Source organism: Phyllostomus discolor, chromosome X, assembly GCF_004126475.2.
Source record: "Phyllostomus discolor isolate MPI-MPIP mPhyDis1 chromosome X, mPhyDis1.pri.v3, whole genome shotgun sequence".
In the NCBI taxonomy this organism is placed as follows: domain Eukaryota; kingdom Metazoa; phylum Chordata; class Mammalia; order Chiroptera; family Phyllostomidae; genus Phyllostomus; species Phyllostomus discolor.
The window spans coordinates 75,444,051-75,467,003 of record NC_050198.1 but is presented as its reverse complement, the minus strand read 5'-3'; the positions used below and the strand labels follow the sequence as shown (position 1 = coordinate 75,467,003).

General features: G+C 36.3%; 1 protein-coding gene across 1 annotated transcript in view; it reads left to right on the top strand.

Moving 5' to 3' along the window:
* The window catches only part of TENM1 (teneurin transmembrane protein 1), a 375,964-nt gene that overhangs the window by 99,550 nt on the left and 253,461 nt on the right, over positions 1-22,953 (top strand). Inside the window, exons 4-8 of the mRNA XM_028522241.2 lie at positions 4,849-5,048; positions 6,330-6,540; positions 12,534-12,635; positions 14,007-14,201; positions 17,113-17,313. Of these exons, the coding sequence (XP_028378042.2) occupies positions 4,849-5,048; positions 6,330-6,540; positions 12,534-12,635; positions 14,007-14,201; positions 17,113-17,313 (909 nt within the window). The remainder of the gene's footprint in view (positions 1-4,848; positions 5,049-6,329; positions 6,541-12,533; positions 12,636-14,006; positions 14,202-17,112; positions 17,314-22,953) is intronic.

Sequence of the window (22,953 nt, the reverse complement as noted above, 5' to 3'; positions counted from 1 at the left end):
TATGAAAAATAATGAAATAATGGAGGAACTAATAATAATCACTACATCATAATTCATAACTAATTTTGAGAGAAGATAAAATAGAGCAAACTGCTAACAGGGAGATATCTTCCTTTCTGATACACTAACCTCTAAAAGGTTGGAGGCTGAGAAACTTTCCATCTGCAAACTGTGAGAATTTCTATTCTCGAACACCAAATGACTGCAACTAGCTTGCTTTGCTATTTTTATTTAAATCATAGTTCATTCATGTTGTCATTTTTCTTCGCCTACCTTGCCTTAACTATGATATGCACTCTCAAAGGGTAAAACCATCTTCTCTTAAACTTATTTTTATAAATGTCTCAGGATCATGTGCTTTGGATATTTAGTGATGCTAATAACCAGAAAACCCCAACAACATAACTTCATGAGTTTCTTTTGATGTAGTGAATAACATTTAAGTAGCTTCTTTATGCAATATATGATGCGATAAAGTACACACAGAAGAGATGGTGTACCATTTGATAAATTGCGTATATAATATAAAGGTTAAGTTCATCAGCCAGTTTTGCCTTGATTTTTTAGAAATGACAGTGTCAGTGTCGCAGGTTTGATTCCCAGTCAGGGTACATGCCTGGGTTGCAGGCCATGACCCCCAGCAACCGCACATTGATGTTTCTCTCTCTCTCTCTTTCCCCTTCCCTTCCCTCTCTAAAAATAAATAAAATAAAAATCTTTAAAAAATTTAAAAAATGACAGTGTCTATATTAATTAAAGGCCATTCACAGAAACTTTAAAATAGTGTTTGCTAAACATAAAACATTTTTAATTGTTTTATATTTATAACATTGTTTGAATGACTGAATGATGCATGTTAGGAAATGGTAAAAGCCCCCAATGGGGATATCAGTTGAACAAACTAAACATTAAGTTGAGAACAGAAGTAAATGTACACATAAACACAGGCTCTTAATTGCCTGCTCACTGAAGACATTTATCAACTCCAGGATGTTAAGAGTTAAATGTATAATCGACCCTTTAGAGACCAAACTGTTCTGTCTCACGGGAAAAAAAGTAACTTTCAGTGAAAAATAAGGTCGTCAGTGGGTCATTCATCATCTCAAAGGGCATATTTTATTATAGATGTCAATTCCACAAAATTATGTGTCCTGTAATACATAATTATGTTCAAAATTGCATTTGAAATCTATTATTAACAGTTAACAGTGAACAGTCTTAAAATAGTTATTACTCTTGGCCTTAACACAAAAAGCAATAATTAGAGGTATTTTAGGGAGTTAAAAGCTGTAAGGCATTGGCCTCTGAATAAAGCCACTGCAGGTGTGTTTCTTAATGGGCTGTTAATTTTATAACAGGTGAACACAAAGGACAGAGACCATGTGTGTTTTTAAACTGTGTTTGCTGTGGAGAAGGTGTTGATGGCTGAAAAATATAAAGGCAGTGTGAAATGAAGCCAAACTGAACTTTCCCTCCTGAGGTGTAATCTTCCTTGCTTAAGATCAAGGCAATTCTCTTGTATCCCTTTTCTCCCCACCACCACATAACAAAAGAATTCCACAGAAATATATACTAAACCAGTACATCAAAATTTACTGGAAAATATGGCAATAAATAATGAAGATCTGATTGTCCAAACTCAATATCCCCCCCAACAAACTCTCCTTCTAGGATTCTTGCTTTTGCTACCACCACTACATCACCCAGACTCACAATCATAGGCTTGAGTTTGACCTTCCCTTAGCCCCCACACCTAGTGTCCTAGTGTCCTAAGAACTTTGCCTCTCAGTGTGTAGGCTGTGGACGACTCGACATGGGCATTTAATGGGAACTTGTTAGAAATATCAAATCTCAGACCAACAGAATCATAATTTGCATTTTAACAAGACCCCCTTCTTATGCCTATTCGATGTTGAGGAGCTCTACTATAGACTCTCCCTTTAGTGTCTTCCTCCTTTCTTTTATTTCCCTTTTCCTCCTGGGGAAATAACTTTTTATTGTTACAACTCTATATTTTAGAAATTGTTTTTAGAAAACATGTAACTTAATTTTACTTTTTGATTCAGAATGACAGTTCTTACCTTTTAACACAATCATTTAGTTCATTGCTCATTATTTTCATTATAAATATAGATATATGAAACTTATCTTCCCTCTTTGTTTTCTATTTAACCATTCTACTCTGTGTCTTCCCTTTCTTTTGTTTGAACTGTTTTTATGTTGGTATTATTTTCTCTATGCTAGTTCAGAAAATAACTTTTTGCTCTTTAATATTTACTCTTGAAAATACAGTAAGATTTTAAATATATTAATATAATACTCTGAAATTAATTGATATTTCTACCATTCTTCAGGACAATCCAGTTTTACACTTCCCAGATAATGTATGATTGTTTTTTAACTTTATTGAGGAATAATTGACAAATATAATTATATTTAAAGTATACAACATGATAATTTGAAATACATATACATTGTACAATAGAATGATTACCAAGATCAAGATAATTAACACATCCATCACCTCACATAATTAACTCCTTTTTTGGGTGTGGTGAGAATGCCTAAAATTTACTTTCAAGTACATAATACCATATTTTTAACTATACTCACTGTGTCATATATTAGATCCTCAGAACTTCTTATAGCTGAAAATGTGTACCCTTTTACCTATATCGTCCCATTTTCTCCTCCTTCCAGCCCTGACAACCACTATTCTATTCTGTTTCTATAAAATCAACTTTTTTTAGTTTCGCATGTAAGTGATACCATACAGTACTGGTCTTTATCTGACTTATTTCACTTAGCATAATGCCTTTCAGAACCATCCATTTTATTGCAAATGACAGGATTTCCTTCCCTTTTTATGGCTCAATACTATTCCATTATTCTATTTTGTGTATGTGTGTGTGTATCAAATTTTTTAGTCATTCATCTATCAAAGGTCATTTAGGTTGTTTCCATATCTTGGCTATCACAAATCATGTAGCAATGAACATGGATGTTCAGATATTTCTTCAGGATCCTTATTTCAGTTCCTTCAGATTTACATCCAGGAGTGATATTGCTGGGTGGCTCAATATTTAATTTTTGAGGAACTACTATTCTATTTTTTTTTTAATTTCAATCATTGTTCAAGTACAGTTTTCTGCCCCCTACTCCCGTTTCAGCCCCTCCACCCAACCCTCCCCCCTTCTACTATTCTATTTTTCAAAATGGTTATACCATTTTGCCTTCCTACCAACAAAGTGTAAGGCACCCTTTGTTTCTACATCCTTGCCAACATTTTTATCTCTTGCCTTTTTGATAATAACCAACCTAAAAGGCATGAGTTGATATCTCATTATAGTTTTGATTTATATTTTCCCAAAGATTAATGAGCACTTTTTCATATACCTATTGATCATTTGTGTGTGTTCTTTGGAAAAATCTATCCAGGCCCATTGCCCATTTTTTAATTTGAATTATTTTCTTTTTTTATAATTGACTTGTATTATATATATATATATATATATATATATATATATATATACACACACACATATACAACACATGTCACATATGTATGACACATAAATGACATTAACCCTTTTCTGAAATATAGTTTGGTAATATTTTCTCCCATTCTGTAGGTTGCCTTTTCAATTTATTGACTTTTGCCCTTTGTTGTGCATAGTGTCTTTAGTTTGATATAGTCCCATTTGTTGATTTTACAATTGACTAGAATGTGCTTTTCCACGTCTGCTGTTGGGCCCACCCTAAATTTAGATGTTCGTGTCATTTTACCGGAATTATTGTCCTACATCAATCATATACCATTCTTGTGCCTCCCTGCTTAAATGATCCGATCTTCTGCCTTAAGGTTAGCCTTTCTAATGTACCCACACCTCTCCACTCTTCTTAAAAACCTTCAGTGGCTTCCCATCCTTTATTAAATACACCCATTAGGACTGGCACTCAAGGCCCTGTACAATATGATGCCATCCTTTCCCTCCAGCCTTATCTCCAACTGCTCTTCTATGTATACACCTTAGCTTTATAGTTTCCTCTCCTCTTTTTTTGGTTCAAGGTGTTCCTTCCATGTGGAACAACCTTTCCAACAGCTCTGTTGAAATCCTCTCCTTTTAAGGCCCATATTCAATACCACTTCCCATAAATATTCTTTTCTGATTCATTCATTTATTGAATAAATGTGTACTTATCACATATTATTTGCCTACATTGTTCTAGTTCCTGGGGATAAAGCAATGAACAAAACATTCACAGCTTGGTGGAGGTTATATTGTATCCAGAGAAAACAGTCAATTAACAGTAAATAAGTAAAAGCTGGTTGTATGTTAGGTCATGATAAGTGCTAAGGAGAGACACAAAGGAAGATAAAAGGCATAGAGACAGTTAGGAATGAGGAGTATCCTCCAAGCAAATAGCTTTCCTTTCTTTGAATAACCGGAGTACTTATGTTCTTTTACAACATGGTTATCTGTGTACTTGTCCTATATTCTTTCTAATGTTCAAAGCTCTTTGAGAGCAAAAACTGCATCTTACTCATCTTTGTATCTCTTGCAGCTTCTGAGACAGCATTCAGTGAATAATGGTTAAAATGAATCAAATGATGGAAATAAATGCAATAGTAGTTTTATAGAAGGGAGAGACTGATATAGTGGTTGGTTAGGGAGGGCTCCTTGAAAGATATTTAATTTGGGTAAAGCCTTGAAATCTGGGTGGTGTGGGGAGGAAGAAAGAACTGAGTAAGTCATTTTGATGTATCTGTTCTTGAAAAAAGTAAACACTGTTGCTTTATACATTGAGATTAATGTTATGTGTAATGTTTTTTATCTTTACAATCAGTATTTCAGAAGGGACGGGCAATAGACACCGGAGAAGTTGACATTGGCGCGCAGGTCATGCAGACCATTCCCCCTGGCTTATTCTGGCGTTTCCAGATTACTATCCACCATCCAGTATATCTGAAATTCAATATTTCTTTAGCCAAGGACTCTCTGCTCGGAATTTATGGCCGAAGAAACATTCCACCTACACACACTCAGGTATGTGATATTACAGGTATTTCTTGACCCTTTTAAAGCGTGTTGGAATGACTAGTTTAGGGTTTGTGACTTGAAATGTGTGAGAGTCAAAGGTGAAGGCAGACAATCTTTGTATTCAGCAAATATCCAGAATAATCACACTGAAGCAAACGTAAAAAAAAAAAAAAAACCACACACAAAACTCCTGCCATTAAGAAATAAGGAATTGTATTTAGCAGGAAAGAGCACAAAAGGGAGTTGAAGAAAATATTCTGGAAACTTGAATTCTGTTTCCTGAAACAGGATGATCATAAGCCTCCCCAGCTCCCTCATCTCACATGGCTATGGCATCCACACCCCCTTCACTGGTTCCACACACCCATGACCCCTCTCCCAGTGAAAGAATGCACATCAATAATGCAAATGAGTCCCCCAAAACAGCAGGTTTTATCTTGCAGGTAGAATATTTTCCTGGTTATTATTAATAATAACTCAAATGTGTAAAACCTCTATGGTTTACAAAGCCCTTCTATAAACCTTAGCTACCTAATTCCTCTCGTTTTCTTTTCCTTATCTCTTTCTTACATGAACCCATTTGGGGGCCTGCTCCATCTAAGAAGTAGCATAAGGAATCATAACCATCTGGGGCTTTGCTTTGTTTTCAGCAGATAGAACTGTAGTCCAGACCTTACCTTCTGGGTCAGGCCAGGCAGGGGATTAGAATGCCATTCAAATGTGACTATTAAAACAATGTTCAAGGGCACATGTGTTGTGTGCTTGTGCACTGATTAGGACTAAAAAGAAAGTGTCCTTTGAATGAATGTCTAAATATGCTACTACAAAAGTAGTAAATTATGACGAATGTTCTCAAAATCTTGGCTTTTTGTTCATTTGTTTTAAAAACCATAAAGTCTTTAATTTGTAGGGAAGGTCATAGGAATATTTCTGAGGGGAATATGTGGTTTTAAGTGTCTTCAATCAGATACTTTATTAAATATCAAGATTCTCTTGTATAATACAAAACAAGAGGGTTTTTTCCTATTTCTTGGTTTATTTATTTTTAAATGACTATTTTGAATACCCCAAAATGCAAAGGTTTATAACATTTATAAGTGTAGTAGACTTTTTTCAGAATTAGTAATATACTTTCAGGTTTAAATTTACTTAAAAATTAGTAACTTCTTCTTCCTCTTTGCCGGCCTCCAAAGCAAAGAACTATGAAATAGGGGAAGTGAAGTTAGAGATGTTCGTCAGTCCAGAAGTCAAAGTAGAGGCTCATATTTGTCTGTGTATTTGTTCCAGTTTGATTTTGTCAAACTAATGGATGGAAAGCAGCTGGTCAAGCAAGACTCCAAGGGCTCTGATGACAGCCAGCACTCCCCTCGGAACCTGATCCTAACCTCACTCCAGGAGACAGGTTTCATAGAGTACATGGACCAAGGGCCTTGGTATCTGGCATTTTATAATGATGGAAAAAAGATGGAACAAGTATTTGTGTTAACTACAGCAATTGGTAAGCTGCCTTGGCTATTATTGTACACTCACATTATAACTCAAGAAAGACACAATCAGTGATTAAAGTAATATAGATGTTATTTAAGCTTATTGCTCATTCTGCCTTAAAGTCATTAGTCAGGATAGGTCACTATGTGAAAGGCTTATGTTGCCATTGTCATTAATGTTGCTTAAATGATGATTAAGATTCTTTAAAAGCTCCATTATTTGCTGCTATTTTATGATACTTACCATGCACCGTTTAGTATGTTTTCAGTAGAAATAATTATCTGGATAACATTATTATTAAGGCTACATAGGACAGCTTCAGTGAAGAAGGGACTAAACAGGGGAAGCTCTGTTAATTCAAGATCTATTAAAAACAAAATGTGAATAAACACCTTTGAAAATGGACACACTAGTATCAGTCCAGTTCTTCTTTACAATGACTGATTCTAGAACTGACCTCTAAGGTTTCAAATACACCCTTTGAGTATTTAGAGAAGACTCTTAAACCATAATAACTTGGGTCATTCAAAGCCCTTTCTTTTAGAATTTTTAGTTTAAAAATAATCACAATGGCTCTTCCAGTGTTCTCTGGGTCTTTTTAAAATATGTTCTTTTCAATACAATGTCTTCACCCACTCTTATTCACAGTTCACCCTAGTCAATAAGAGACATCTCACTCTTGTGGGTTTTTTTAATTCATTCCCCTTGACCCTTTATATGAATAAAGCTGAGGTCTTTAGCAATTTTAGAGCCCAGAGGGTAAACAACTCATTGACACAATATTTTATTGTGTGAATTTTCCTGAAACACTAGTCTTTTAAAAGAAGAGAAAATGTTTTGCAGCTGTCAGTTTTCTGTAACTCTCACTACTTTATCCTTTAGTTAACCTGTTCAACCATATGTTTAGGAAGATGTATTGACTGTTAATAGATATACCATCTGCTCTTTATAACAATTATGTTCTATTTTTACTTTATGCTGAAGACCTTCAGTCAGTAGAAAATGGTATTCCATCCATATGATTATCAAAAACTTTCTTCTAATTTAATCACAAAGGCAGTAAAAATACACTGATATTTCCCCTAGAGAAATGCTCCACTGATTTTATATCTTCAAAAGAGCAACTATTTGTTAAATTAGAAAAAAAATATTTTAAGTCATTGCACTGTTTTACCACTTGCAGATTCTTTGGGCAGATTGAAAAAAAACATATACCTTTCATGATATTTTTTTACCAAGGCCCAATTTTGATCATGCAAATGCCAGTGAGTTGTGAGAGAATGTAATTCTCCTAAGAAATTGAATAATTAGATCTAAAATATATTTGTAAAGATTTTTCTCTCTTCTAGTTATCCTTAACCCTCAGCTTAAGTGAAAACACTAACCAAACGATTAACCTTTTAAAAAATCAATAGACAACTGTTGAAAACTATGAAGGGGTCTGGGGGACGAAGGGATTGAGCAAAAAAGAAAAAGGAAAAACTCATGAACACAGACCACAGTGTGGTGACTGGGAGAAGTTGAGGGAGGTGGAGGAGGCTAAGGGGGGATATAAGGTGATAGAAGGAGACTTCACTAGGGGTGAACACACAATACAGCGTACTGATGATATATTGTGGAATTGTGCATCTGAAACCTGTATAATTTTGTTATCCAGTGTCACCCCCAATAAATTCAAACAAGGGGGAAAATCAATAGATCCAGAAACATGCTTGGGGTTTTTTCTGTCTCCTACTTCCTCCCCAAAAGAACCTAACCTTTGAAATATAAGTGTTATCTTCCAGATATTAAGCTATCACTTTTCTATGCAACAACATACTTGTTTTTTCCTTATGCAAGTCAGTTTGTTTACTGTTCTGTTGTCTTTTAAGATTAGAAGTAAGGGAAACATTTCTCATATAATTCTACTTAAAGAGAATCCAAATAAACTTCCCAAAAATCAAAGGCATATAAGGTAATTACTCCAAGTTCTCCCCATTAATTTTTTGTTTTCATAATTTATTTTAATTTTAGTAAAAAGAGGCTAAAATATTTGATTCAACAAATTAAGGTTTGTGAGAGTGAGTTCAACCATTCTAAATGCTTATTTTCTATTTTATAATACTAGAATTAGCTCATTGTTCTTAACTCTATTTGGTCTGCTACTAATAAGGCTTGTTAACATAAGAAACATATTTTTATGAGTTTTTTTTTAGCCAAACTGATGACAGTTTCCAGGAAGCAAAATCTCAACAGATTGAGAAAATGCTCCAGACAATGGCAGTTTCACTACTTCTTTTATTTATCAGAATCAAAGGGGAAGACATAAGGGGATTACATGAAATTCATTAGTGATAAATTAAGGCAGCAGGAGAAAGCAAAGATGGGGAATCCCTGAGATGGGATAAAGAATAAAACAAAGAGACACATACTTCTTTTACATTTGTGAGTATAGGATAGTTAACAGTTAACAATTAACATGGTAATATTAATAACAAGGGGATTTGTGGTCTCTGTTCTGGTGACTGGTTGTGCTTTGAAGGGTCCAGAAAAAAGGAAATGATTTTGACATTGCAGAGGTATGCTATCAGGTATGTTATAGTAGATGCAAAAAAAAAAAAGACAACAGGCAGGTCAGTTAAGTTAAAGATTGACCTTTCTTAAGGAAAAATACCACCTTGGACATGACTATCCGCCATGACTCGCTTTCAGTTAGAAAGTGTTAATTTCAGATGATCTGATGTGGTTCCTTTAAGTCTCTGAGTTTGTAAGGCCACCACACAGGCCTCCCCTGAGCTGGTCAGATTTAGTATGTAGCCCCCTTTTCATCCACAGGCTCAAGACAGTATTAATAACCAACATTTTTTGAGTGGACTAACTTAGGTTAGCTCCTGGTCTGTATTAACATGTACTATTTTTGCAATAGTGTGGGCAGAGTTGTCAGTATCTCCTAATCTCAGCCAGTCTGCTCTGTAATGTGATAATATATGGAGTGCCAGTTTGCCCCAAGCACTGCAATAGATGCTTTACATTCATTTATCTTGTTTGATTTTCATCGCAACCCTAATAGCATAGGTATAGTATACTTATATAACAAATAAGGAAACAGGCTTGGAATGTGTAAATAATCCGGTAAAGTCTCACAGCCAGTGAGTGGCAAAATGGTGATTTGAAACACCCAGTATGTCTGATTCCAAAGCCCATGCCCTTTAAACCGTATTCACCCATGGATTATTCATTACCTTTAGTTTCCATTAAGAGAAAACCTGCCAGAAGCAAAGTTCACTATCAGTGTAGATGCAGATATCGAGGGGCTTTATAAGTATAAGCTAGGGGTCTACACACTAGTATAAGAACAAAATTATAAACATAGAACTTTAAAATGATTCTCTAATGAACTTCTGTCTAGGAAGTGAGTCTACAGTAAGATTAAGAAGATAGAAGGCAAAGCTTCCTGGAGGGCAACAGGAAGAGACAAACACGTTCTTTTTTCACTCCTGGCTATTTATATGATCATGCTGTAGCTGTCCTCCTCCTGGAGATCCTGGACTGTCCCAATGCCTCTTTGATGCCCTGTGGAGATGGCAGCTTCCAAAAGCTCCTCTATTGCCCTTTCTTCTCACTTGCATTGCTGGTGTTAAGCTCCATGCAGCAGTGTGGGCCCAAGGACAGCTTTTAGATAAGTCAATAAGATGTAGCATTTTTTATTTATTTTGATAGCAAACTTTATTAAATGTTTTTTTCTTTAATAGCTACATTCCCACAAGACTACTTCCATAAAGTTGTCAATAGGAACAGGTATGAAATTAAATTCAACTATATTTACCTTTGAAAGCTTCCACCATGGCCTCCTATTAACCATCCAGGGCATGGGAAATCCAAATGTGGATTTAAAAACTGTCAATACTGCTTAGTACAAGAAAACTAGATAAATAGAAAATAGAGAAATAATTGTTCCATCTTAGTATAAAAAAAGACTTTTTATGCTTTTCATAATGACCTTTTAAATACATTAATGATTTTCTGAAAATAACAAATGTTTTAATTAGTTAAAAAATGGTTAGCTCTTTGTCCAGTGTTACACTTTTGCCAGCACAGTTGTAGTTCAGAAATGCCAAGTGCCAATTTCTTTTCCAGTTCAGTTTTCTAAAACAATGATAAGAACACAGACCATCACACACCTACAGAAGGCTCTCTGATGTATCCGCATGGGGTTGAGAAGGATGATGTCTTATGATTGGTAATAGGATGGCTATCCACACAGTCACTGGATTCATGCTCAGCTTTTGACACTCCCCCAACTGGACTAGATACCATTTCCTTCCTCTTGTATTTATTCTGCCCAGGGCAGAGCTCCAAGTCTAGATCAAAATTTCTCTAACTATGGAAGTTTATTTGAAGCATTGGTTCTCAGTGCTTTAATGCTTTGGGCACCTGCAGGATTACCTGCTGTACTTGTTAGCATGTAGATTGCTGGACCACATTCCTCAGAGACAGACTCAGTAGATCTGGAGTGAAGCCCAGACATCTGTGCTGTATGTGCCTGGTCAAAAGGTGGTCAAAAGGCCCCAGCTGAAGAAATGCTATTTCTCGACCCTCATTATAAATGCTCATAGTTCAGGGGAAGATGCCAAAACTACTTCCTAGAATATCTCCTTCTAATTGGAAGTAGCTTATCCAAGTGAAACTAGCTTAAGTAGATAATTTGGATTGAAAAGGAAAAAATGGTACATATGAGAAGTATGAGTTTAATAGACCAGAATATAAAACTCAGAATCCAAGAGTGCTAAATATAGAGAATGTACAGAAAAGAGTAATAGGAAGATGATTTTTAAAAAGATTTTATTTATTTATTTTTAGAGAGAGGGTAAAGGAGGGAGAAAGAGAGAAACATCAATGTGTGGTTGCCTCTAGCGCACCCACTACTGGGGACCTGTTCTGCAACCCAGGCATGTGCCCTGACTGGGAATCAAACCTGCAACCCTTTGCTTTGCAAGCCCATGCTCAGTCCACTGAGCTACACCAGCCAGGAGAAGATGATTTTTAAAAAAACCACAAGAGTAAAGCACACATCATCATAATTTTTGGACTTGGAATTTAATGCTATTATACATGCAAATACAATTTTAAATTACAAACACTTTTTAAATTTTAAATTTTTATTGTGGTAACATTGATTAACAATATTATATACATTCCAAATGTACAACATTATAATTTTGAAAGTCATTGTCAGAGTGAAACTTTTATCCCTTTTAAGTCAAAATACTGGAAGACTTATGCAAGTTCTGTTACAGTGTACATTTTTATGTCACCAGAACTACCTATGGGCACCTTTAAAACTTTCTCAATTCCCCTAAAGCCTGTTCTTCTCTAAGAATGGATTGAAGGGAAATTAGTGGCAGGGAACTCATAAGCATTTACAGTCAAGAAAGCATTTCTCAACAAAATACTTAGGTTCCAATGCTTTTAGTGGTGGTAAATTTAATATGAACACTTACTTTAAAAGCCTTCCATTGTCACTTGTTAATGAAAATGAAATACTGATTATCATATTTAAGCTGTCAAGAGAGTAGGTTAAACATTTTAAGGCACTAGAGAAGAAAATTTTATTTGCTATAACCTAAATTTGAAAAATAAACAGTAGACTTAGTCTTCTGGTTGCATTTTTAAGCCCATTTTGCTTTTAAGAAATGGCCTATAATCCTAGTACATTTTTAGCTTTATCATGAATGCCTCATAAGAATACAGTTCATCCAGACCCTTTATGCACTTTAGAGATGAGGTTGGTTTTTAGTTCCACTCTTGAATAGCCAGTTCAGCAAATCCAGGGTGCTTTAAGTAATTTGGAACTGCACGTGACATCTTACAGAAATCTTTGGCATCTATTTTAAATAGTAAGTGCTCCATAGACAGCAGAGAGCTGCCCAGAGTTAGAGGCCCAGAGTTTTTGCAATTTCAAAAAAGTAAGGATTTTGTAGCCTGTAGATTTGTTCATTTTTTTCTTGTTCTTTCTATTAATAGAAATAATGGATGACTGTTCAACTAATTGCAATGGAAATGGAGAATGTATCTCTGGCCATTGCCATTGTTTCCCAGGATTCCTTGGACCTGACTGTGCTAGAGGTAATGTCACTCTGTTATTCTGATTGATTTAAGGAAATGGATATCATTTGAAAACTCAAGAGGAAGAAGAGTGGCAATATTGGTCATAGGAGCCAAAGCAATAGCAACAGCACTGCCCACCGCCACTACTAAAAGTTGAGCACTTATTCTGCCAGGAAGTGTTCTAAATGCTTTCTGTTATGTCTTTTAATTCCTACTTTCTTCCATAGTCCTCATAGGTAGATCTGCTATTATTCCAGTTTTATGGGCAAAGAAACAACCTCAGAGAGGTGAAATAACTTAACCAGGGTTACCTAAGTAGCTGGGATTAGCACCCGGATTGTTCAACCCAACCACTACATGGTACTTCTATGTCCTGCATGAACTGATTCATAATGGATGAAATTTAAGAGTGGGCAAAGTAGGTAACTGCTCATGCATACCCATGTAAACTGGATTCAGTGGACAATTACCAAATGGACAAGTAGCCCAGCCAGTAATGACTAAAAAGTCAGACGTCAAACTTAAGAAACTTTACTATTTCCTAGACTTGCCCACAGTTTAATTCTTGAGAAGCTTTAGGTAAATCACATCATGTTTTCCCACAGGCTTACAGTTACAACTTTAGAGGTGCTTTCTTCTCATCCATGCACTCTTAAAGCCTTCAGTCTGCTAATACTTAAATCTCAGGTTGCTCAGCCACCTAATCTCTTTAGGTTAAATTCTATTCAACAGAGAATTCTATAGCACTTGGTAGGTTCTCAGTACCCTGATGGATCTTGAGGAGGTAGGGGCAGAAGTGAAGGCAGTGGCTAATATTAAAAAACAAGACAGCAGATACAGGCCCTGCCCTCAAGGAGCCCACAGTTTCAATATAGAGGCAAACCCTGACAAAGCAGAGTTAAGTGTTCTAATAAAGGTCTGCACAATGTGTCATGGAACTAGACATCTTTCCCGCATAAATCTCTTTAAATGCACAACATTTTAAGGTTGTCCATTAAGGACATGAATAATTCCCTATTTATTAGTTTTTCAGGTTTTCTGGGGTTTTTTTTCCCCTCTGTCTGCTAGAGGAAGAAAAGCCATAAGGGAGAAAACCCCTAGTTTATACAAATGATGATAATAATGATTACTTAAGTGTATGATGAAATCAAAATCAAATACTTGAAATAATTTCTCCACTCAGGATAGGTTTATAATTTATCCTTATCCCACTCCCATAAGAGGAAAATTCTGGTTGTAATCACAAACACATGCCTATTTAATAAAGGCTAAGACAGAAATAGTACAATTTTTTTGCCTGAAATATTACACAAGAATCAATAGTGAATTGCTCATTGGAGATTTTAAAAGCATTATGAGAACATTACAAGTTCATTTGCCAATCTTCAGATTCATGCCCTGTGCTGTGTGGTGGGAATGGAGAATACGAGAAAGGACACTGCGTCTGCCGAAATGGCTGGAAGGGACCCGAGTGCGATGTTCCAGAAGAACAATGCATTGACCCAACGTGCTTTGGCCATGGCACCTGCATCATGGGAGTCTGCATCTGTGTGCCAGGATACAAAGGAGAAATATGCGAAGAAGGTCAGAGCCCCATTTCAATCTATTTTTTCAGGCTTTGCTCCCACTGAATTGTCCAAGGCACCATTCTATGCCTCTGGTAGAGATAGAAGTGGTCTTAACAACTCATAAATGCCCAGCATGCCTGCTTTGTACGTGGAGCAGGGAGTTGGAGTCAGGGGAGTGACTCCTCCTGTCTTTCCTGACAGTCTCTAATCTTAACATGAGGCCATATCTGAGATACTTGCAGAGCAATAATGAAAACTGGCATTTCTCCCCTCATTTTAACACTGTTTTATAACTTGAGAATTTCCATGTTGATGATTTTAGGTGTTGATGAGTACGCTTTCATTATTGCAGAGTGCACTAGGTTATATCTTACTTTAAAGCACATAATAAAAATAATAGTATATGCACATTTGGAACCATTTCATGAATGTTTTCTTTGGGAGTGATTTGTAATTACCATTATGATTGTTTCATATTATTTATTTTTACATACTTCATGCTGAAACTTGACCTCCATGCCTAAAGAAGCAGGCTTATCACTAATGAGTTTGAAGGCAGTGCCTTTATATTAAAATTCACCCAAAGGAGCCTTTACACACCCTAAACATATTTTGAAATGACAATAGTTTTATCATTTAAAGAGTCACATTGGAAAATAAGTTTACTAGTAATCAGACCTTTTTCATGCTACATTCCTGAAATAAGACTGATTTCAGAAATACCATTAAACCATTACCATGGGAGATGGTCTCATCACAACTATTGTTCAGGAAAGAAGCTGCTGAAAATGCTCTATAATTGCTTTTTAAAGATGGCTCATTAAGACCATTACACAGCATTCTAAAGGATTTAATCTCATTCCACTCCATGAGCAAGCAAGAGTTTAACTTTTCACCTCCATTGCATTAGCAGTAGTAGAATTTTGGTGTAAAGATTGTATCTGTTCCAGTGAATGCCAAGGCACCTGAGCTCCTGAGTAACTTTTAGAAATTGTTTGTGTGCTGATCCAACTACATTCATATTTAAATTGTAAATTCAGATGCTGTATGGACACACACATTTACCCCAAAAATGGTGCTATCACAAGATCTACACTTTGCCATGAAAACTAACCTAATGAATTTAGGCTCTTTACATAAGCAATTGAAAAAGGACTTAGCATTCTAGGCATCACTAAACAAATCTATAGTATAACCAAGATAGTATGCAATACCATACTTAATGATCTGAACTTTTCAAATACAATAGAAAGAAATGTTTTAAGTCAGACATCACAGACCAAGAACCCACAAGTTGAACCGGGCTCGTGTATGGCTTTGTTTGGTTCTCCTAGTGCTGGTGGTAGTGGTGTTTTTGTCATTGTTTAATGTGAATTATTTGCCAAAATTTTAAAATAGAGAAGTGTCAGAGAAAAACCTCTATTGCTAGCCCCTTGTGAACAACTTGAAACCCTGGGCACACATTGCTAACATGGTGGCAGTCAGCTGGAGCCGAGGAGCAATAGCTCCCTTTACACTGTTCTCAGTTCACTCTGAGCACACTCTGTTTTCTCGCATCCAGCTCATTGCATTCCTATGTGCCACCTGCCTGGCCCCTTCAGCCATGTAACTATATGCCTCTGATGTAAGTGTATCTTACCTATTCATTGAAGGTGGCCTTTTAATAAAATAAATTATATTAAGTTAATTATTGCTTATTAAACTTTTCTTTTTTATTGTTGTTCAATTATAAAATTTTCTTGTATTTTAATATAACCAAATGGCTTCCTTCTAAAACAACATTCTATACTTTAAACATTTTCCTCCCCTCCAAATGGCAAATGAATAAAATTAGATGTACTTCCTGATATTTAATTGCTAACTAGCTCAGATATTAAAGCATTGTGCTAATGATTCTGAGATCATGGGCTGATTATAATGGCAATCATACTAAATGCTTGTTTAAACTTACTCTGTTCTGTGGCCACACCACACCCTCAAAATAGGCTTATCTTGCAAATGATGGCAGATTGTATCCATCTTTTTCCATTGCTGGAAAAATAATTCAAAGCATACATTTGCATCATGGTAAATTATTTAGTCTCATCTTATCTGAAAGGGAAGACTAAAAGTTTGGACATCAACTTTTCTAGTTTCCATGGTCATGGAAGTAAAAGGATAAAACAATTCTCCCCAAGGCAAGCATAAAAATCTACTTCTAATACAGTTCATCCATTTGTCAGAAAATGTCTATGTGTGTCCAAAAGTTATACATATGTTCAAAAGTTTCCAGAATCACACAAAAGGGATGAAGGTTGTGATATTCTGCAACATTAGAAACTGTTGCCATGTCCTGATAAAAGGAAAAGCCACACAAATTTTTCAATTGAATTTAATCTATTGCATTTCTAGCACTTCTAAGGAATAAAGGAGAGGTTATAATAAATTTGTTTATTGTATGATTTCATGCAACAGCAGTCACTTCACTCATTGCCTTGAACAACCCACACTTAAAAATATATCAACTCCTCTATACACATTAAGTAAAAGGCATTTCTGGGTGCTCTGATCCCAATTTCAGAAAAGACAAGGAATGACTTACCAAATATTCTTGGATGTTTTTTGCAAAGCCAAGGAATTCCAATCAAAAGCCTAAACTGGTCCACCCACTGATTTGTGTGGAAGTGCTCACACTGCTAAAAATGTCACACAATATGTGTATGGTTTCCTTCTTGTTGTAAATTTAAGATATGATCTTTATGATATCAAACCATATTTTTATGTGTTAATAATGTTTTGGTTTAAACACAGTCATGTTGACCTCAGTCATATGATTGCCTAATTAAAACAGCAGGAATGGCATAGTATTAGGAAATCAATGTGAGGATCTCATGTCACATAATGGCCATACCTACTCACTCACTTTTTCCCACGTTTTGGGCCTTTAGAGGACTGCTTGGACCCAATGTGTTCCAGCCATGGCATCTGCGTGAAAGGAGAGTGTCATTGTTCTACTGGTTGGGGAGGAATCAACTGTGAAACTCCACTTCCCATATGTCAAGAGCAGTGCTCAGGACATGGAACTTTTCTTCTGGACACTGGAATGTGCAGCTGTGACCCCAAGTGGACAGGATCTGACTGCTCAACAGGTATCTTGGAGTTATCTCCTTCTTGTTCTCACTTTCCCAGGTTCTCACTGGCCTGTGTCTTAAGGTAGTACTCCTTAAAGGCTCATCTGTATGCCTTTCATGGGTTGTAAAGGTCTTCCAAGTATTTCCTGGGCTAGTATTTTATTGGATGTTTATATACAACATACTGCTGGGTTTTTTAAATAGTATTTTTGCTGTCATCGGTCTGTGTTAGAACCTCTGTCTGCATTCTGTATTCTCCTGCAGTGTTTCATCCATTCCCAAGGCTCCTATTATTGGTACTCTACAGATTATTTCAAATCTGGATTTCCCCAAACTCAAATAATCCTTCATTTCCAACCATCTGCTACGTATTTCCACTCAGTGTCCCATCACTTAGAAACACAACTTAGCACAGAAACACTCTGTATTTGCCATATTGTTACCCAATTACAATTCCCACAAGCTTGATTTCATTTTCCTATTCCTACCCTAACATCATTCATGGTTCTCCATTGTCCATACATAAACTTCAAATATTGTAGCCTCTTATTACAAAATATTTCAAACCTCTGTCTCCAGATTGTCTTCTACTTCTGCCTCCTGAATAAATCCCTCCCCTGCTAAAGTAATCTGTGTGCCCCCCACCCCCATTATATCACCCTATTCTCTGCCCTTTTCTCAGCAAGGAATGCTATTACATTTCCACCAATGAAAATTCAACCCATCCACCTAAGAGCAACTACATTTTTTTTCAAAGAAAATATTTTTTAAAAAATTAATTACAGTATACGTTCAGTATTATTTTGTATTCATTTCAGGTGTACAGCATAGTGGTTAGATAATGATGGACTTTACAGAGTGATCCCCCAAGATATTTCAGGCATCCACCTGGCCCCATACATAGTTATACAACGTTATTGACACTTTTAAATATTCTGTAAAACGTTTCCTGAGCACATCACCAAGATCCTCTGAAACCCTGCCTCTAGCAAACCTTGCTAGAGAGTAAAAAGGGCATCACGCTGTAGGAATTTGTGTACACAACTCATTTTCCTACCTAAACTAAGGGATCGTTCTTTATAGATTTTCTTCTTATCCTCACACCATGTGCTCATTAAATGAGTAGAATTGCTAAATGATAACTCCTACAGAGCCTCTGTCTATTTTGGTTCAGGATGGAAAATGACATGTGATAAGCGGGAGCAGAGTGAAAGGTGCTCCGTGAGACCTTTTGCACCACTGAAAGAGCTCATGAACCGAAGTCTGCAATCCTGTGTTATAAAGAAAGGGGCAAATCTCTGTTAAGAGAATTAATTCTAATCTAATGCTTTGCTGTATGAAATTTTTCTGCCTCACATGGAAATAAGAGAGAAGATTGCATGTTATAATTTTATTTTTCTGATGTTGGGCACACAGTTTATTTTATAGTGAAAGATGGTTTCATGGCAACACCTCATTAACATTTCTGTGTTGTTATATGATACTGTTTACAAACTCCAGATGGATACAGTTCAGTAAAAAAAAAAAAACATGATATTGGGTCCTGGCCACACAGATTACCAAAATCCATCCAATCTTTTTTTTTCTTTAAGTTTAATCTTTATTATATTTTATTGCATTACCATTTAGTCCCCTTATACCTTCCTCCCTTCAGCAATCCCCACTCTGTTGTCCATGCCCGTGAGTCCTTTTTCCTTTTTGCTCAATTACTCTACCCCCTAACCCACCCCCACTAGCTGTCATCTGCTCTCCATCTATGAATCTGTCTCTGTTTTGCTTGTTAGCTCAGTTTGTTCATTAGATTCCATATATGAGTGAAATCATATGGTATTTGTCTTTCTCTGACTGGATTATTTCACTTAGCATAATGATCTTCAGGTCCATCCATACTGTTGCAAAGGGTAAGCTTTTCTTCTTTTTATAGCCAAGTAGTATTCCATTGTGTAAATGGCCAATAGTTGTTCTAGCCACTCATCCACTGAAAGACACTTGGGCTGCTTCCATATCTTGGCGATTGTCAGTAACTCTGCAATGAGCACAGGGGTTCTTATATTCTTTCAAATTAGTGTTTTGGGTTTCTTCAGATATATTCCCAGAAGTAGGATTACTGGGTCAAAAGGCAGATCCATTTTTAATTTTTGGAGATATCTCCATAATGCTTTCCACAGTGGCTGTACCAGTCTGCATTCCCACCAACAGGGCAAAAGTGTTTTTCTTTCTCCACATCCTCTCCAGGACTTGTTGTTTGTCGGTTTATTGATGATAGCCATTCTGACAGGTGTGAAATGGCGTCTCATTGTCATTTTAAATTGATTATTAGTGACGTTGAGCATCTTTTCATATGTCTATTGGCCATCTGTATGTCCTCCTTAGAAAACTCTCTGTTCAGGTCCTTTGCCTGCTTTTTAATTGGGTTGTTTGTTTCTTTTGGTGTTTTTTAAGTTCTTTATAAGTTTTGGATATTAACCCCTTATCACATGTATAAGCAAATATGTTCTCCCATTCTGTGGGTTGTGTTTTTATTTTGTTTGATGATTTCCTTTGCTGTGTGAGAACTTTTTAGTTTGATGTAATCACATTTCTTTCTTTTTTTTTTTCTTTTGTTTCCCTTGCTTTGGGGAAATATGTCTGATAAAATGTCGCTACGAGCAATGTCCGAAATTTTGCTGCCTGTGTTTTCTTCTCTGATTTTTATGGTTTTGGGTATAACATTTGAGTCTTTGGTCCATTTTGAATTTATTCTTGTGTGTGGTATAAGAAGGTGATCTAGATTCATTTTTCTGCATGTATCTGTCTAATTTTTCCCAACACCATTTATTGAATAAACTATCTTTAGCTCATTGTATGTGCTTGCTTCCTCTGTAGAATATGAATTGACTAGAAAAGTGTGGGTTTATTTCTGGACTCTCTATTCTATTCCATTGATCAATGTATCTGTTTTTTATGCCAGTACCATGCTGTTTTGATTGCTATGGCCACATAGTATAATTCGCTGTTAAGTAGTGTGATTCCTCCAAATTTCTCCTTCTTTCTCAGGATCACTGTCTCTATGTGGGGCCTTTTGAGGTTCTGTACAAATTTTTAAAATATTTGTTCTAGTTCTGTGAAATACATCATTGGAATCTTGATAGGAACTGCATTTAATCATTAGATTGCTTTGGGTAGTGTGGACATTTTAATGATGTTAATTTTTCCTCTCCATGAACATGATATGTGATTCCACTTATTTGTATCTTCTTCAATTTCTTTCTTCAGTGTCTTATAATTTTCCCCAACTATGACTGTAGTTCTGTTGATCTCTCCCTTTATGTCCATCAAAATTTCCTTCATATATTTAGGTGCTCTCATGTTGGGTGTGAAAATATTTATTAGGGTTATATCCTCTTGTTGTATTATTCCCTTTATCATTATTTAGTATCCTTCTTTGTCTCCTACTATAGCCTGGTTTGAAAGTCTATTTTGTCAGGTACAAGTATTGCCACCCCAGCTTTTTTTCCTTTCCATTTGCATGAAATATTTTTTCCATCCCTCTACTTTTAGTCTGTGTGTATCTTTTAATCTGAGATGGGCCTCTTGAAGGCAGCACATATATCAGTCTTGTTTTCTTATCCATTTAGCTACCCTCTGTCTTTTTGTTGGAGCATCGAAGCCATTTGCATTTAAGGTGATTATTGATAGATACCCATGCAGTGCCATTTTATTGTTAGGCTGTTTTCCTCTGTTTTTTAAAATTATTTCTTCCTCTTTCTCCTCCTCTTCTTCTTGTTTTTCTTCTCCTTCTTCTCCTTCTTTCTTCTTTTCTTCTTCTTCTTCAAGCAAACCCTTTAACATTTGTTGCAGTACTGGTTTGATGTCAACAAAATTCTTTACCTTTTACTTGTCTGGGAAGCTCCTCATTTTCCTTTGATTTTAAGTGACAACCTTACTGGGTAAAGTAGCCTTGGTTGTAGGGCCTTGTTTTTCATCACCTTTAATATTTCATGCTGCTCCCTTCTGGCCTTAAATGTCTTTACTGAGAAATCCCATGCCAATCTAATTGGTGTTCCCTTGTACATAACTACCTGCTTTTCTCTTGCAGCTTTTAGGATTTTCTCCTTGTCTTTAAGCCTTGTCATTTTAATTATGACATGTCTCAGTGTGGGCCTCTTTGGGTACAACTTGTTTGGTACTCTCTGAGCTTCCTGAACTTGTGTGTCTTTATCCTTCACCAGATTAGGGAACTTTTCAGTCATTATTTCTTCAAATAGGTTATCTATCCCTTGCTTACTCTCTTGTCCTTCTGGTATTCCCATGATATGGATGTTGTTATGCTTCATGTTGTCTAAAATGTTTCTTAAGTTCTCATAATTTTTTTAAATTTTTTCTTTTTGCTGCTGCTCTGCTTGTTTTTTTTTTTTCTACCTTGTGTTCCAAATCACCAATTCAGTCCTCTGCTTCATCTATCCTACCATTTATTCCTTCCTGTGTATTATTTATTTCAGATATTGCATTCTCTATTTTTGACTGATCCTTTTTTATGGTTTCTATGTCTTTGTCATGCTTTTGAGTATCCTTATAAGTATTACTCTAAAAGCCATTGTGATAAATTGCTTGCCTCCATTTCATCTAGTTTTTCTTCTGGATAATTCTCTTGTTTTTTCATTTGGGGTCTGTTTCTTTGTCTTTACATTTTTGCTGCTTCATTGTATTTTCTGCCTTAGTTGTTAAACTAATCAGTCATTAAACTGCTCAGTCGTTAAAGTGATCAAGCGGTAATCAACAGCCCAGCTTAACCTCCACAGGGTGGAGCATAGTAATTCCTGTGAGAGAAGATATAGCTTCCCTTTAGGCTCATGTCTCTCAGGGGGTATTGCTCTGCCTGAGAAAAATGGCTTCTGCAATATGGATAGTGACTCGGCACAGGAATCCTAGTGGCTGTTCCTCCAGTTTTCTCACCAGAGTCACTAACCCCAGACTCTCCTCACACATCTCTAGTCCACTCTGCCCTCCCTCAGCTGGAGCCCAAGATAAGTGGCTGCAAATGAAACATTGTGCATTGGCCCTTTAAGAGGCTCTTGGAGTCTCCAGTCATCTCTCCCTGGCAGACAAAAATCCTGCTGCTTTTTATAGCTGGATGTTATCTGTGCTTTTCTCCCTGGCTCTGGTGCTATAGGCCTTGGAGCCCAGCTTGAGGTTTAGATCCCACACTTCTCAGGGGGAACCTCCCTCCCACTGAAACATCCCTCCAGCACTTCAGCTGCCACCTGTGGGAGCCCATCCAGCCCTCTTGTGCCTCCTCTGCACTGCCTCCCAGTCTCATTGTGGTGAAACGGTTTCTTCTGGCTGTCTGTTGTCATAAGGCTTCTCTCCAGCTAGTGTTCAGTTGCTTATTCTGGACAATTCCTCTACATTTAGTTGTAATGCCAGATTGTTTCTCAGAGGAAGTTAGTTTAGCTTTCACTTCACCATCTTGAATCTCACATGCTATTATTTTAGAAAATGATTAAAATGCCATAGACAATGTAATAATGACTAAAATGCAAATCTTAAAAAAATCATTCATTGATATACTTAGCAAATGTATGTGTGCCTGTTGTGTGCTTGGTGCTAGAGATATAGTGGTGATTGAGATGGTCATGGCCCATGCACAAAAGGAATTTATAGTATAGTAGAGAAAGC